The sequence below is a fragment of the Echinops telfairi genome, unplaced genomic scaffold (genome assembly GCF_000313985.2).
Source record: "Echinops telfairi isolate 266 unplaced genomic scaffold, ASM31398v2 ScPeMD7_25;HRSCAF=90, whole genome shotgun sequence".
NCBI lineage: Eukaryota > Metazoa > Chordata > Mammalia > Afrosoricida > Tenrecidae > Echinops > Echinops telfairi.
This window is the reverse complement of record NW_022103922.1, coordinates 9,546,810-9,564,919: the sequence shown is the minus strand read 5'-3', so window position 1 is coordinate 9,564,919 and position 18,110 is coordinate 9,546,810. Positions and strand designations below refer to the sequence as shown.

Below are 18,110 nucleotides of genomic sequence, written 5' to 3'. Positions count from 1 at the left end.
TCTTTTTCTTTTTCCTTTTCTTCTTCCTCCTTTTCTTCTTCCTCCTTTTCTTCTTCCTCCTTTTCTTCTTCCTCCTTTTTTTTTTTTCTCTTTTTTTTTTTTTTTTTCTTCTTTTGCCTTTTTTTTTGTCCGACTGGAGAAAAAAAAAGATCATTTTTTTTCTTCCTTAGCTGTTCTTGTTCCGGACCAAAGCCAGGGTGGTCTGACGAACAGTGGCAGACATGCAGACGGACAGCCTGGAGCATCAGCTTTTTGTCTTTATCTTTCAAAAGGTTTTTGCTTTGGGTCTTCAATTCTTTTTTCTCTGAATGTCTTAAAGAGTCCAAGAATGACCCCTCCCCTTTCCGCCTGCCTGCCCGCTCCCACTCACCTGCAACCTGACATCAACGCTTTTTTCTCCTCCCACCTTCTTTTTTTCTTGGATGTCTCGCCTCTGGATTTTTGGATCTTCCGTCCTGCGGGCCGTGGAAACGAAAGGTGCTCAGGATTCTTGGTGGGGTGTGTGCGTTTGCTGGGTTTCCATCCTTTGACTTGATGTGCCTTGCTTTTGTAATTCTTGTTTTGTATTTTTCTTGGGGTTCTGTGACACCACACTGCTAATCCCACTGGTGGATTTTGATGGGTGTCTTGGGGGCTCTCCCTCGCGGTCCTCACAGCAGTGGTTGGTCGGCCCTTCCTGGCTGGCACAGGCAATGCTTTTTAACTTTTTTCCCCCAATCTCCTAATTCAACTGCTTTGTTTTCCAGCAAATGTAATCAAGTGATTGTAAGTCGGGGCCAAATGTCTTTCTTTTCTTAAAATCTGCATGTCTTAAGGGAGTTTTGTTTCTTTAAATGATATTTTGATAACCTCTAATGACTAATTTTCATTTTTTGCTTTGTGCAGCCTTTTTTTTTTTTTTTTTTTTGGTGCTCGCTGCGAATTTTTGGCTTTCTTCCGTAGAAGACTTTCTTGAAAACAAAAACACAAACGAAATAACAACCCAGCCTGGTTTCCTTTTTTTTTTCTTCTTCTTCTTTTTTCCGCGCGTTCCTATCTTTGCGCCACTTTTGTTAACCAAAATGAAACCAAACGAAATCAAAACCAAAAAGTGAAAAAACGAAAACAATTAATCTTTTGTTTTATTTAAAAGCCATACTTCCTTGAAGCAGTCTCACCCATCTTCATTTTATTAGCCTAGGAAATAAGAGTGTAATGATGACTAATTAAGGCTTGCTTGGGAAAAGAGAGGATTGTCGTCTTATGCTAGCATGGTTGATGTAAAACGATTAATGAAAATTAAAAAAAAAAAAGAAATAATCTTTATATGTTTTTCTCATCGCATCATTTTCTGTCTGTGCACCTTAGCGAGAGATTGAAGCGACGTTGAGCGGACCTTCCCTTTCAGGCTTTTTATATTGTTAAGAGGGTTAGCTTTCCGAGCAGAGAAAACCTTCGCTGACCATCTCTCTGGCAATGTATTTTATATCCATACAGGCGCCCTTCAGATCGAACAGAGCGAAGAATCCGACCAAGGGAAATACGAGTGTGTTGCCACCAACAGCGCGGGCACTCGCTATTCGGCCCCTGCCAATTTATATGTCAGAGGTAGGAGTGACATCGCCTGGGCGTCGGGTCTTGGTGCAGGCTCAGGGGGAGTTGAGATACCGACAGGACAGGCCTGGGTTGCTGTGCCAGTAGTTAGCCCAGCGATATGATCACAGTGACGTGGTGCTGCGTAGAGATTTAAAACATAGCGAGACGTTCTTACTGTCAATGCACAAAACAAAACACACACAAACCCAGTATCACTCTTGAGTATAATCTCTCCTGAGGCTTGCGGTTTGTAAGTATATTTGCATTTTACATTGGGGTGTCTATTTTTCCTGCATTGATTGAACTGTACTCTGCATTTGTTTGGGTTTTCTTCCTGCTCCGCCCCGCTCCCCTTTCCTTTTTCTGTTGTTGTTTCTCTGCTGTTTCCATAGCAAACCCTGAAGCCATTGCTTAGCTTGCTACTACTAATCAGTTCTCTGTGCAAGTGCTCACATCCGGGTGTTGTGCCTTCATGACCCCTGGTGCCAAACTATAAGAATCAAGCTGCTATCTTCAAGGAAAGGAAGATGCTACACGCAAAGTGTTTTCTTCCATCTTTTTATTTGTATATACTTTCTTATTAATAAACATAGGGTATGTATACATGTGGCTAGATATAACAAATGTAAATCCACACAGAGGTATATTTGTTTAAATTAGGACAAACTGAAATGTTTAATCTTTCCTTTGCCATAGAATACTGATTTTACTTATTTATGTTTTGGGACTGGCATCATTTGACCTTGGGTCAAGAATGAATTGTGGGATTGCTTTCATATCCTATCATAAAGTAATAGAAATCATTAGAGTTTGCGCCTCTGAATGGCTGTTCCTGTAGCCATGGAAATGGAAAAGTTCTCATTCTGGTCAACTTTGTGTGTGGATAACCAAAGAAACCAGAGGGTGGGGTGGGGGTAGACCACTGCTGGGAGGGCTTGTAACCACAGGGTGGGTGCTTAAGAAAATATCTAGCTTGATTTTGAAATTTTGGTTAGAGGCGATTTTATTTTCCTGGGACTCTTTTCCTGTGGTACTGTTCTCGTGAGCCTGGGGTGGGGTATACGAAGGACAGCATTTCTTCCCTAAATTGTTCGAAAGCCCCTTGGCCCTTTTTCTCACAACAGTGAACCCCTTTGCTGCATGAGGCATGTGTAACCTTCTTCAACAACAACAAAAAATTTCAAAATTATGCTAGCTATTGTTTCTAATACCGCATTAGCTCGTGAGGAAGTGCTAACGTTTCCAGTAGAAGTAGTTAATCTTCATTAACTAGAGCAATTAAAGATGTTCGAGTAGCAGTTAAGCCTTGATATGGCCTTTTTACTCTCTCTGTGTTTCCCTTGTTTCTCTCCTTTCCTCATTTCATTGTGTTCTGCATCAAACCCCCTACATCCCTCAGAGCTGCGAGAAGGTTGGTGTGTTTTTTACTTTTTACCCACCTTACAAAACTATTCATTAAAACCAATAACAAAGAGTACAAATGAAATGAATGTAGCTGCCTTGTGCTCTCCTTTCGGTTCATGGTATGTTGTAGCCAAGAATGCCCTGGCCCTGGCTTCCGATGCTTGCTGGTGGTGTCTAACTGGTGCATGGCGGGAGAGAATGTGCCGGGGTGCATGGTTAACTGGTAATACGTAACTCTCTAAGACCTGGTGAACTTGGTCAGTGTTCCTGCTTTCTTTCCTGCCCCACCCCTCCCGTCTCCCTCTCCCTTCTACTCTCTGCCTCACGTGGATGCCTGCTGCCCCTAGATGACTTTTTTTTTCTAGCCGACCCCCCTCATCCCAAGCATGAGGACTAAACTCTCCTCCGCTTTTCTCAACATGGCCTCCAGAATCGACACTGGCTCCTCCTTGCGTCAGGTGGCCTCTGTGGATTGGCTGCAGGGGCATGCTGAGCTCTCTCTGCATGTCTCCAGTGCCTGTCCTTAGCTCTGAGGCCATCACAGGGAGCCCTCTTACACCACTGGATGGAGGTGCATCCATCTCAACCTGCAGGGTAGCCCCAAAGTTTCCAGACAGAATTACTCCCTTGATGAATTATCTCCTTGGGGTCATGAGGTTGCTTGCTGATGAGTTAATTTAGAATTTCATAATTGGATTCATCACCCGTATTGAGGTTACTCCTAAAGACCGCCCTCTTACTCTCAAACACTCATAGTGTGAATGGCCCGCCACTTGAAAACCAGAGAGGAAATCGCCATGTCTTTAACCCTCTCCATGACCGGTGTCCAAGACATGCGTATTATCCACACCTAAACATGTAGTTTGTCCGAAGCAGGAACACTGATCTTTAACCCCTTGGTGAATTTATCTGTGTCATGTTGCTGTAATATATGACCTTCTCTTTGAATGTCATGTCCTGCTGTGTGTTTTAGGTCCTATGTCCCTCCCTTTGAATGTGGGCAGAACGAGCTGTTCACTAGATTTTGTTGGCCATATGTGTTTTCTCACCCTTACATGCCAACCAAGCCAAAGGGGACCCTGGAATGTGAATTACTTGGCTCTTTTCCCAGATATGCAATCCTTAACCCATAAAAACCCGGCCCTAATCTCCTATCTTCCTACTTTCAACCCAGCCATCCCTTCCACTCCTGTCTCAGCCAGTGTACTTGACAGCCAGCCCGGGTGTTAAATCCTGTCCCCCTGCTGTTTCTTCTGCTGCTTTGGATCACCCGCATGTTCCATGGACCTCAGCATGGGTCTTCAGACTCCATCCTGTGCATGCCGTGCATATGACCTCGTCCAGTATCTCTACTGGTGCTGGCCTTGTTTCTTCTTCTGTGACCATTAATTGATCATATATATATGTCTGTGCATATATATGTGTATGTATGAATATATTTCTGTGTTTGTTCCAGTGTTAGTGTGAGGTCTTCAGGCTGCATCCACTCTTGAGTCTGAAAGCAAATAAAATTGCACTTCAGTGTACTCTAGGTGATGGGTGCCAGGGCTGGTCTGTGACCGTGGGGTTCCCACAAGTACAATCCCATCAGCTGGAAGGGCCCACCCATGAAGTTGGGTTTGATACTCAACCTGGACTTGGCAGCTGACCTTCCAGTTCCTTTTCTGCATATACATGCCTGCATAAGATGTTTTTTCATATACATGCATGTATATGGTTGTGTGTATATCTTGTGCATGATGTGTGTGTATTGTTAGTACGTAGATAGTCTATTTTATTTTGTTGTAGGGGCCTCATAGGTCTTAATAAGCTTTTGTATGAATGTGTCTATTGATAGCAATGACTAAACAAACTAAAGCTCTCTGTGTATACACACACCATACTCGTATGGTCTGTATTATCCACAGGTTTTTCTTTATGCTTTGTTTCTGGACACTCCATGATCTGTTTTAATTTGTTTAATGGTGTCTGTCTGGTGCATGTCATGCGTTTATCAAGCCATCTTTTTCTTGCCCTGTATATGTTATTATCTTCCCTTGTGTTTTGTTCCAGTTCGCCGTGTCCCACCAAGATTCTCTATCCCACCCACTAATCACGAAATCATGCCAGGTGGAAGTGTTAATATCACCTGTGTGGCCGTGGGGTCACCAATGCCTTATGTGAAGTGGATGCTGGGGGCAGAAGATCTGACGCCTGAAGATGATATGCCAATAGGAAGAAATGTCCTTGAACTGAATGATGTAAGACAGTCAGCAAATTACACTTGTGTCGCCATGTCGACACTGGGTGTCATTGAAGCAATAGCACAGATCACTGTCAAAGGTATGTTCTCTGACTCCTGCTCCAAGGTTCTGGATAGGTTCAACTCATCCCTGTCCTACCTCCCCAAACTTCTAACCTCTGGATTCCGAATCATTCCCTTCAAATTTTCAGTGTTCACATAGAGGTTTCTCCCCTCATACTTCCATCCCAGTCATAACTGTGGTGCAATTATTTGAAAAAAAGGAAAAAGGCAAGTGGAGCTTGCCAGTAGTTGATGCTGACTCATCCCGCCTCCAGGCAGGGTTTCCAAGAGTGGCTAGTTCTGAAACCAAGGCACCATTGGGGCTGAGTCGGTACCACTTGTTCTCAACCAGTGTTCCCTGAAGGCTAGACAACTCGTACAGTAGGTCAGACGGAGGGTAAGTGAGGGGTCCTGGTGGTGTGGTGGGTTAAGGATCAGGCTTTGAACTGAAAGGTCAGCAGTTCGAACCCTCCACCCCACTACCCACCCCCACCCCTGCTGCTCTGCAGGAAAAAGAGGAGGTAGTTTGCTTCCTAAACGATTTATAGTCTCTGAACTGCTACACACTGTTCTCTTCTGACTTACAGGGTCACTATGAGTCAGCATCTACTCGATGGCTGTGGATGGGAGGATGACTTTAAGTTTGGGGAAATTCTTGTCATAATTACTGAATGAATACAAATTGCCTTCCTTTTCTAAGAAAATGCAATAAACCACCATCTTTAATTTTAAAACGTATAAAACTCGTTTTAGTTGGTGTTGTCAGGCCTCAATGTAATGTATATATTACATATATGCTATAGAGCACTGATAATTTGACATTTGAACAAAGTCACCACATTATTGACATTTGTAATTAAGTGATGTGATATTGTGCTGCATGTTTTTTTAAAGTCTCCGCCTTGTTTTTATCTAAGAATTGCATCCATAATCTGTACTGTACAAGAAATGTGACTGAGCGCAAGCATAATGTCAGCAATAGAACCATGAGCAGACCTTGGATTTCCTTGAAAACTCAACAGGGTTGGGAAGCTGGATCATGTCCTTCTTGCCAAGTGTCAAGTTAGAATATTTGAGCCAAAGGTCTCTGTATGACTATGTTTGGTAAACTTCCTTGACTAAATATTGCACTGGCCCAAGCATATTCTGGTGTGTTCACGGTTACACTTCTTTCTAGGTGTATTTGACCTGCTGATTCCAAAACTGGCTTCCGTTTTCCCTGTCAGCTCAAGTTTTGAGATATAAAACATGTGCTGTATACCAGTCTTCATTCCACTCACCCATAAAAAAAAAAAAAAAAGGATATTGTAACGTAGTGTTAGCTAGCCTGAGCTAGAGGAAGTGCATCCTGGCTTTATTTAAAGAAGTGTGTGTTGTGCCACATATTTAGGTCAAGAGACACTTCACATGGTGCCCTTTGATCCAAAGATATATTTGAACAGTGCAAATTACATGGGCTTGGGATTGTCCCACATATCACTTGATCTTTATTAGGAACTAAATATTGGGCAGTTCCAATTTGTGACCTTCAAGGGAGCCTGAACTGAGAACTACTGTGCAATAAGTAAGGAGCCCTGATGGTGTAGTGAGTTAGGGTTGGAGCCCACCAGCCACTCGGCAAAAGGAAGATGAGGCGTTTTGTTTCCATAAAGATTTACAGCCGGGTAGTGTGTCTAGTACCAGAAATCATGATTCAAAAGCTCTGAGACCAAAAAAACGGGTCTGACAGAGTGCAGACTCCATTATTAAAATTAATATGGTCCAGTCTTGTTTTAAGATGGCACAACTTCTCACCTGTGCACAGAAACTCTAAAAGAAGAGTTAGAATTTTTCTTATAAAGAAACTGGGGAGTCAACCTCACCTGTGAAATATTTTAGATGAATTACTCATTGACTTCGACATATTAAAATGTGTTCAGAAATGTGTACTGCATAATTTGAAGAAAAATTTAAAACTTCAAAATGTTTATGAAAATGGCTTTTACGTCTTACATTTTTGGACACTAAAATCCCCTCACACCTTCTATATATGTGCCTTTTTAACTTCCCACTTTCTTTTCCATACTTTTCAAGATAGAGTCTGTCTTTGTGATATCCACCTTATAAGCTCTGTATATATTGCATAGCCTCCCACACCAAAAAGAAAGCCCCGATGCCATCAACTTGAGTAACTCACAGTGACCCTTCAAGACAGAGAAGAACTGCTCCTTGGTAGGCCTTTTCAAGGCTCCCAAGTGACTGGTGGGTTTGAACCACTGACCTCATGATAGGCAGCTCAGTGCATAACCAGCCACCCACCATGGGGTCCATGGGTAGCTTCCCTTGGAAATGCCTTAATACCTCATCTTTGTAAAAATATTTAACTTTTTAATCTTATCTTGTAATTTGTGGGTCCAGATTCTTCTCGTATTTAAAATTAGGATGATATGCTAACAAAGGAGTAGAAGCAAATAGCTGAAAGTACAGTGGATCACCCCATCTAAGAAACTAGAGCTGATGGCCTCGATCTATCCAGTGCAGTTTTCTCAACTAGAGCCCCAACTAACCCCAGGAATAGGCCTAAAGAGCAAGACGCCGAGAGAGAAAAAATGTTATTGTTAGACTATGTTATTGTTCTATAGTTCTTAGAGAAATATAAACATATTTAACCACTTTTTTTGGGGGGTGGGGTGGGGTCTGTCCAATGCCAGCTTTCATACTTAGAAAGGTTACTGAAGACTTCAGGGCTTTCAAAAAGCCGACGTCACATTGAATTAGTATGTCGGTCAATGTTTTCTCTGTTGTCCTGCCTCTCCCTGATGCCCTCCCAACTCCTCTCCCAAGATAAAGAAATAACAGAAAGCCGTGATGGTGGAGGTAAGAAAGCAGAGTAAATCACACTCAAAAGAACAGCCTGGTGAAAGTTTGCTACTGTGGAAAAGCCGACAGGCTGGAAAAGGGTCAGACTAAACACAAGAGCTTTACTAACTTTCCGCTGAAACCTCAACTAGTAAATTCCCCTTTCCACTTTAATACCACTGTCTTCCAGAAGCAATGGAAGCACCTGCAGGATGAGGTGGTACTTTATCTGGGTGGCCACTTGTGTAAATGGTGTGTGTTCATAATTAGCAGCACTTTGAGTTTTGTTCTGTTAAAAGAAAAAAAAATTAAATCTCTAAAAATGTGGATTTAATTCCAAGTGTTTTGCATGTGCTATAATCTCAGATATTGTTAGTATAGATCATTAGGTAGGTAGCACGTGAGGTGACTTCCAAAAGTCTGTGGAATAATAGGACTGAAAGATAATGGAGTTTTTCCATGAACTTTTGGGAAACTTCAACCACCGCCCATCACATACCTTAAAAAGTGATTGTGCATTTATGTTTCCATTTCATTCATTTAGCGATTTTTTAATATTAAGAAGGAAAATAAAGTTGACTTACAGTTATTTTATTTACTTATTTTTAATTTGTTAGATTACTTATAGGAAACTTTTTGAATGCTACCTAAGTCTGACATCTATGAAAATAAGACAGATGCCATGCACTTATTTATAATAATACATTCTATTTTAATGTATTCAAAAATCTGGGGCTTTCTTGAAGCAGAATCTTTTGAGCAAGATTTTGCAGCGACAAAAAAAAATAAGCATCTCATTTTTACTCTTTTTAAGAATTGCAACTACTGTATGTACTTGAGTGTAAGCCAACCCGAATATCAGCCGAGACACTTAATTTAACCATAAAAACCTCATTAAAAATGTGCTGAAAAACACGGCTTGCACACAAGTAGATATGGTCATTCTTAGATGACTTTCTAAGAGCATTACTGGAATTGCTCATGGATCCTCAGAGCAACCACAAACACAGTTACCTATCAATACAGTACAACTCCTGTCCAACAAACATTATATCCATTTTCCACATGAGGAAATGAAAGCCAAGCCAGATTCAGGAACAAACCCCTACCTGGGATCACCTGACTCCTAAGTGGTAGATTTAAGTCCCGTCTAACAGGGTGGGACTCTGCAGCTGATGCTCTCACGGGCGTCAGGAGTAGCTGCCCTCCTAGCAGCCTGGAATTCATGTCATACCCGGGTGTCTCCCTGTTGTTTTCTGTCAACTTCGACTACTGAGCTTTGCTACAATTCCATCTAATTCCATCTTCTGTAGATGCAGAGTTCTGTCATTCTAAGAATAGAGCCCCTTGATACTTACCACCTGTCAGAAATGGAGAGCATTCACTGTCCGTCTTCTTCCCCCCAGCCTTACCCAAACCTCCAGGAACTCCTGTTGTGACGGAAAGCACAGCGACAAGTATCACACTGACGTGGGACTCTGGGAACCCTGAGCCTGTCTCTTACTACATCATTCAGCATAAACCTAAAAACTCGGAGGAACCTTACAAAGAAATTGATGGGGTGGCGACTACACGCTACAGTGTGGCCGGACTAAGCCCCTACTCCGATTATGAATTCAGGGTCGTTGCTGTCAACAACATCGGGCGCGGGCCTCCCAGTGAGCCTGTGCTTACCCAAACCTCCGAGCAAGCTCCATCCAGTGCCCCTCGGGATGTCCAGGCTCGCATGTTGAGCTCAACCACCATTTTGGTGCAGTGGAAGGAACCTGAAGAGCCAAATGGCCAGATCCAAGGATACAGAGTCTATTATACAATGGATCCCACTCAGCATGTCAACAACTGGATGAAACACAATGTAGCTGATAGCCAAATCACCACCATTGGCAACTTAGTGCCCCAGAAAACATACTCTGTCAAAGTCTTGGCTTTTACCTCAATTGGGGATGGTCCTCTTTCAAGTGACATACAAGTCATTACCCAGACAGGAGGTAAGTCTGGTTCAGGATTGAGAGAGAGCAGGAGGGGGGAGGGCTGGTTCTATTAGATGGAGTGGGGCAGCGGGGAAGTGGGGAGGGAAGGGAAGAAAATAAATGAAGAACAAAGATAGTATTGACTTTGGTCATTGGAATTTAGGGCTAGAAAACAGTATTAAAATAATATTTGTACAAACTTAGTGATATGCATAGCTTATATGCCTAAGGAAGGGTTAAGATCAGACATCTGAAAAGGTATAAGCAAGGCTGCCGGAAGTATTAAATAACTGTTTTTAGCAGTGTAACAGAGGGCTATGTTTAATATGCTTCCTTCTCATGACTCAAATAACTTGATCATTTTTCTGTAGGAGGAGGAAGGATGACTCCTCCATAATTTTGAGAATATACAAAGTACTCTGGCAATGTGTATTAGTCAGGGCAGACTAGGGAAACAAAATCATAGACACTCATGTGTATAGAAAGAGCTTCATATAAAGAGTGTACATTAAGAAAACATCCAGATCAAGTTCAGAAGAGGACATTGTACATTAAAGAGTAATTGTACATTAAGAAAACATCCAGATCAAGTTCAGAAGAGGACAATCTATAATGTCCTCTTCAGACTCACGAAACATGTGCAATGATGCCAAATGCAGGAAGATCACAGGCCAGAGGGTGGAAAGTCTTGTGGATCCAGTGGCGTAAGCCTCCCAGCGCTGGCAGGGTTCTCCATGTGGCTTCTCCAGTCCTAGGGCTCTGGCTGCATCTGGCTTCATGTGGTTTCTCATCAGAAATGTCTTGCAGGGAGTAAGCATGTGTCCCACCTCCACGGAGCTATTTATCTCCTTTGTGCCTCTAAATGAGTTCATGAAGCTCTGATGTAATTGACAGGCTAAGCTCCACCCCTTCACTCTTAATCCTCTCAAATTGATAACAGATATGTAACTACCACACAATCTAATCTCAACAAAGTTAAAATACTTAGTTTTGTTAAGATAGCATAGTTCAACACAAAGTTCAAAATAATACCATCAAATGATTTCCAGTATTCACATGGCTTAAAATGTCAAGAAGCTATAATGAATAAATATTAGAAATAAATACTCTGAATTACTTGTTTAAAATTTTTTATGGCCTCAATGGATGAAGGATGACAATTTCCAAGTCCTAATAGTACTCTTTAGGGCTAAATTCACCCATTTAACTGGGTTTTAGATTAGTTGCTCAAACTATATTATGAAGAAACACATAGGCTTTACCAATGGTTCAATTTCATAAGAGGATATCAGAACTCCTTGGTCTTTGATAAACAGTGGTCAGGTCAACCTTGGGTGGGAAGCACAGAACACCTGCTATCTACCAAAGTTTCTCCTAAATATCTAACTTAATCTACTCACGTGACTCCAAACTGTAATAGAAGGTTAGCACTTCGTTTAGTATGCCATTGCCTTCTTTGGACATCCTATGCGCTTGGTAATAATATCGGTCACGAACAAGAACAACTCTTTGCTGATGCTGGGAATAGACGATGCATTTTCTCAAGTGTCTGAACTGAAATCGTTCTTGTTTGCTGAGCCTCGTTGTGTCATGGACTGTATAAGCTCTGTGATGAACTGTGTTGGCCCGCTTTCCGTGGACAGATCTCAGAATATAAGCAAACAAGGCCAGGTCCTTATTTTCTTTTCCCCTTTGCTATCTGCTCCTCATCAGCTTTTTCCTGGTTTCATAATTTTCCCTAATAAATTATATGACCGCTGACAATTAAATGTATTTCTTGACACCCACTGAATGAACTACTCTCTTTACATGACTTCTGCAGTTCCTCTGTAGGTACTCACTGGGTTACTTAGTCAGGCAGAAAACCACTGATTCCATCTTGTAGACTAATTCCATCGTGAACACTGCCCCTTGGGAATTGTAGACGTCTGTGACACTTTTCTTTGTCTAAAAGTTGGAGACTATTTTTTAATGATGCTATTATTTTATCAACTGTATAACCATTAAAAGATGTTAAGAGAGCTTATTGGAATATGCCCTGCTTTTCAAACTTTGTAGCTGTGATGTTTTATAAACCTCTGGTCTTGGGGTAATCTAAGCAGGGTTTGAATCTCAGTCTGCCATTTATTGGTGATAAGACCATGAACCGTTGAGTTGATATCAATGAGCTTTGTTTCCACATCAGCAATAATAACCAATTACTGCTGAATCCACTCTGACTCATGACTTCCTGGGTGGCTTTCAATGGCCAACTTTAGGAGAAGCAGTTTATCAGGCCCGTCTTTGGAGACACCTCTGGGTGGACTCAAACTTCATCCCTCCAGTTGGCAGCCAAGCAGGCAAGGACCACCCAGGAGCTCTAATAGGTAATATATTAGATGCTGTAACAACAGAAGCTAGACTGTGCTGGGAATTGTGTCATCCTCATGCGCATGTCAGACAGATTTTTTTCCAATATACACGAGCCAAAACAACATTTATCTGATAGAGTACATATGAAATTAAAAGTACTTGTGAAATTCATACAATCAGGATGTTTTAGTAGATTCTTTAAAGGATGTGAAGTGGCTAGGAAAGTAATCAAATCCCTGCACGTAATGCCACCTTTGTTTAATGAAATTCCATCATAGTTTTATATTGTGGCCTAGCAACGATCCTAAGAAGTAGCTGAGTCAGCAATAAAAGGAGAAGCTCAGCATTAATTATATCGGAACGGACATCATTGAATTTGGCAGGCATCCACTGGCATCAAATGGCCTTTTGTTAATTAAGCCTATAGAACAGATCAAATCATTGTGCTATTTTGGAGGGTTTCCTTAGCCTATTGATCTTGGCAGACACGAGTCATTATGTCATTGTATATCGTCTCAATCAATGAGAATTAAACATACAACTATTATAAGAAGGTCCTTGGAAATACCCTAACGTTGGATCCGTCAAACCAAGGCTGGTAACAACCACTCTAAGACACTCCTGACCAACCCATCGAGGTTTTCTGTGTTCTGTTATTAAATTACATCAGACCACCAGGCCTTGTAGTCCCGTGGCCACATTAACTCAATTGCCCTACTCAGAATATGACCTCTGCCAAGTTAAGATTAAAAGTTAGATGGTGCCCTCCAGTAATGTTGAGAATCACCACATGCTCTGGCCTCTGGAAACCAGTGTTACGTTTTTGTCAGCGAGTTGCCACCGACGGCATTGCCCTCTGTGCTCCAGTGCTCTGCATACGAGGATTCTCCTGAGTCTTGGGGGTGTTTGGGATGGCTCTAGTTCCTGGAGATATTTTATTTCTTAGAAAACCAAATTCTCCTGTCAACAGAAAATAAAAGTTGTAAAAGCATGGCATGCATTTATATTTGAGAAGTTAGAGCCAAATGTAATGACCAAGCATAATGCAATTTTATGGCAAAGGTCATTCCCTCTTTCTTTCAGATGGGCTTACTTCCATATTTAAATGCTGACATCACGTTTACACTAGGGTGGTCTAATAGCCACCTTAAAATTTTCATCCGTGTGGTGGGCTACTAAAATAAAATCCACAGTGATGACTTTTTTTTTTACTAAATTCCTCCTAAATATTACATCTTTGGAGTTGACTTTTAAACAAATACATGGACGCTAGCTAGTACCAGAGATGGGAGAAAGATGAGCTTTTCTTCTCCCATCAAGATTTAAAATCTCAGAAGCCCCCAGAGGGAGTTCTCCTCTGTCCCATAGAGTCACTGTGCGCTGGAATCGCTTAGATGGCAGTGAAGACAATCAAGGGAGCAACTTTCAGATGCCGAAAGACAGCATGATTTACAGTTCTCTGGATCAGCACCATTTTACAAAACACCAAAGACAGCCTTCTCTCTTCGTTCTCTCCTTTTTCTCTGTGTATACGTAGGGAAGCTGTGGTGATGGTCACAGCAAGTTCAGTAGCAAAGTCATCACCATCAGTGATTTTATCCCAAGTTGCTGGTCACACAGACGGATGTAAAGTGAGGACACAAAAGTATTCAGTCGAGGTTTCCTATTGCTGGAACTAGCAAGGCTCAGTCTTAAGGAATTGCTGAAAGGGATTAAGTCCCCCCCCAAATTCTAGTTCAGATCAATTTTCTAGAAATTCAGCGTTTCTAATAGCTTCAACTTTTGGCATGACCATCACTTATAATTACTTTACTTGACTGTATGGTCACGGACAAGGACAATATTGACAGTGTCTGGGGAGAGAAAAACATCTCAGGAAGAAATGGCAGCTTTGTATAGGTTTCTTTCCAGTTATATTTATTTTAAACGTGAGGTCATGCTCATTGACAAAAGAGGCACAAATAGAACGCTGCTTGCAAACCCTAACCAGATATATCTTAATAAGTATAACTCACTGCCACTCAGTCAATGCCAACTCATAGCGATCCTCTAGGACAGGGGAGGACTGCCCCTGTTTCTGACTTTCTGAGACGGTAGCGCTTTACTGGAGTGGAAACCCTTGTATTTCTCCACTATACCTACAAATCTCCTTTGCTTGCTTGCTTTTTTTTTTTTTTTCAGTGCTTTATAGCTATCTCTAGGTATAAAGCATTAAAAAGATGTTGGCTGATGTTCATGGTCATTTAAAGGTTCTGAATTCTCAAAATTCTCAGGTGTGTTCCTTCTGAACCTAGGAAGCCTAGCTGACCTGCTCCCTCTAAGCTCTCCGTAGATTTTGAGGGAAAGTCACTTGATTTATGTGTGCTTTCTTCAATAGATAGAGTTTGGGGATGGGAAAGTAAAAACGAGTAATATTGGTGTTAAACGTTTTGAGATCATTCGTTGGGCTGCAAATACTGAGAATTGAATAATTGCTAAAACATAAAACTCTGGCAGTGAGAGACATCATGCTTATGGGTTCCAGCACTTTATAAATCTTCTCATTAGGATATGTCAACAAGCCTCTTTAAACAAACTAGAAAAAGACTGATTTCCAAAAGCCAAAATTACAAGCCCCACTTAAATGACTTACTGGAAGTACTTTTAGCACTGACTAAGGGAGCTCTCACTATAAATTCAACTTTAATAAAACTTAACTTTTGCTTTAGCTGTTATTTAATGACAAACGAGAGCATGCTTGATACAGACAGTGAAGTGTTAACCACTTACTTTGTCAGGGGTGGATTTGAGGCCCCAAGATCTCAGCCTCCTGGTCATCAGTGTTTTGTCTTGATGCCCTGCCGCCACAATGCTGCCTTTTATTTTTGACTCTTGTTGTTACAGTTTGTCTATCTGCTGCTTACCTAGGTCCATGTTAATAAAGTGGATACCTTAAAAGAGGTATTTTAGCGCTAATGGATTTTCCATTTTCATGTTTACTTTGTACAACTAGACGCTAAATTGGGTCTACGGCCATCATCGGATTTCCCTTTTTTAACATAGGATGCTAACACTTCCTTCCGGGATGCATTCTGCCCCCTTCCTCCAGGCATTTTTTCAGAGTATCCCATAAAAGTTGTGCTCCGGGAATTGGTGAGGAATATGCTATAAGGGACACCTGGATACCAAAGGTGGCGTAGGTAAAGGCAGACGAACAGCAGTAGGGAAATGTGGTGCGGGAAGACTGCGAGACAGCAAACATGTAAACATCCACCTAAAGGCATACATTAATACATACAAAGTAGAATAGAAAACACATACAAATGAATTTCTCTAGCCATGACTGACAAGACTTCAGCTCACATATTGGACATATTGTCAGGAGAGACCAGTCCCTGGAGAAGGACATCCTGTTTGGTGAAGTGGAGGGGCAGCAAAAAAGAGGACAGCCCTCCATGCGATGGATGGACACAGTGGCTGCATCCATGGGCTGAGGCATAGGAGCCATGGTGAGGCTGGCCAAGGACCCTGCAGTACTTTGTTCTGTTGTGCGTGGGGTTGCTATGGATCAGAGCCAACTCAATGGCACTTAACACCGTAGCCACCGTAGTCTTAAATTTTTTTTAATTAAAAACACTACCTTTGGATTACAACTGCCAGCAGCACTAGAGGGCAGAGTAGAACTGCCCACGTCCGTTTCTAAGTTGTAGTCATTCTGGCCTCGGAAGGCCTCATCCTTCTCTTGCAGCCAGCTGGTACTTTGACACCTAACCTTGTGGTTGGCAAGCCAGTGCCCAGCCCACCACGCTACTGGGGCTCCTAATGATGGTATAAAGAGCCAATGGACAGATAAGGAAGCGTCCCCTGAGTTTCCAAGCTGTACAAGAAAAGACACATGAAAGACTGCCATGTGCTGAAATCTTTCGTTTTGCAAACACATTTTCCCATTAGAATACGTTTAGGAAATTTAAGGCTATAGTCTCACAGCCCACCCCCACCCCGGCCCCCACCCCCTTGGATCATCTACTTCATATAGAGTTATTCTAAATATCGCAAAAGGGCCATGAGGTGATGTGTTTGTGACACTCAAGTGCACAGAAGTCTCAGCGAGCACTAACTGAACTCGCAGAGAGTTGAGAATCCTACTAAAAGTGTCATTTACAACACTTGGCCTGCTACTATATTTAGCTCATAAAGACCTTTTGCTTAATGAAGCTTTAAGTTAATGTCTAGTCATTCAAATGGACATATTTTTTCCCTAGAAGATTAATCATTAACCACTACTGAAAAGTCAGAAGCTCTCGTAAGACAGGACTTTATCTCCGTCCACATGGCCAATCTCAGTTGACAATGCAAACTCATCAGGTGGTCCAAGGCTCCCATGGTCCAAGTCCTCATTTAATCTCTCTGTCTACTGCCACTGGACATGCCTCTTTCCACCACAAGCTTAACCGACAGCCCCTGGCATCACTTTCCAAGCCACCTGGGAGGAAGAAGAGGAGGAGAAGCTGCGGAGAAGCCTTGAATTGTAGTTGAGACACATCACCCAGGTGTCTTACTACCCCTTCTTTGTCCAAGAAGAAACAGGACAGGCATTTCGCTGTGCCTCTTAGATTCATAATTTACAGGGTTATCAGTTGCCATCAAATCAATTGTGACTCATTGTCACCCTATGTGTGTCAGAGTAGAACTGTAGGGAACAGTAGAACTGTTCCTAGATTGTCCGTGGCTGTGATCTGCTGTCCAGTGGGTCTGGTTTTGCTGTGCATCGATTGGAAGTAGGTGGCCAGGACCATCTTTCTTCTTCTTTTTTAATCATTTTATTGGAGGCTGTTAGAGCTCCATACAGCAATTGTATCAAGTGTATTTGTACGTATGTTGCCATCATTTTCAAAACATTTTCTTTCTACTTGAGCCCTTTGTGTCAGCTTCTCTTTTTTTCCCGCTCCATGCCCCATCCTCCCATCCTCGTGAACCCTTGATAAATTATTTTCATACCTTATACCATCTTCTGTCGCCCTTCACCAATGTTTCTTTTGTTCGTCACCCTAGAGGAGCAGGGGTGGTGGTGGATGTTATATGTTTTGGTCTGATAAGCTAATCCCGTAGACACCTTGTGATCACACAGGCTAGTGTGCTTCTTCCATATGGGCTTTGTTGCTTCCCTGCTAGATGGCCACTTGTTTAACTTCAAGCCTTAAAGACACTATATCTTTTGATAGCCGGGCACCATCAGCTTTCTTCACTGCATTTGCTTATGCACCCATTTTTTCTTCAGAGATCATGTCAGGAAGGTGAGCATCACAGAATGCCAAGTTATTAAAACAAAGTGTTATAGCATTGAGGGAGTGCTTGCGTAGAGACTCAATGTCCATCTGCTACCTTAAAACATAGTATTTGAATATATATGTATGTAATAGACCTATATCTCTATTCTTATACATTAATATATTTACATACATATATGCCTATATTTATACTTCTATAAAGTCTTTTGCCTCCTAGTTCTTTCCTCTATTTTCTTTTACTTTCCTTCTGTCCCACTATGATATTTGATCTTCATTTGCCTCTCAGTAATTCTTCTCAGCTACATTGCACTTGATCAATCCCAACCAGGCATTCTACACCCTCCTTGCCATTGATTTTAGATCTCTTGTTGTTTCTGTGTCCCTGGGTTTTTGGCCCCCACCCCCTTTCCCCCATCTCCT

The 18,110-nt window shown here is 41.9% G+C and overlaps 1 protein-coding gene across 45 annotated transcripts in view; it reads left to right on the top strand.

Annotated features, from left to right (window-relative positions):
- Positions 1–18,110, top strand: part of PTPRD (protein tyrosine phosphatase receptor type D) — a 995,611-nt gene that overhangs the window by 776,144 nt on the left and 201,357 nt on the right. For 31 of the 45 annotated variants that reach the window (XM_045289116.1, XM_045289125.1, XM_045289152.1 and 28 more), the window contains 4 exons: positions 1,477–1,587; positions 2,975–2,986; positions 5,032–5,301; positions 9,508–10,089. In XM_045289116.1, coding sequence (XP_045145051.1) covers positions 1,477–1,587; positions 2,975–2,986; positions 5,032–5,301; positions 9,508–10,089 — 975 coding nt within the window. The remainder of the gene's footprint in view (positions 1–1,476; positions 1,588–2,974; positions 2,987–5,031; positions 5,302–9,507; positions 10,090–18,110) is intronic. The other 14 variants (XM_045289153.1, XM_045289139.1, XM_045289138.1 and 11 more) reach the window with 1 other exon arrangement.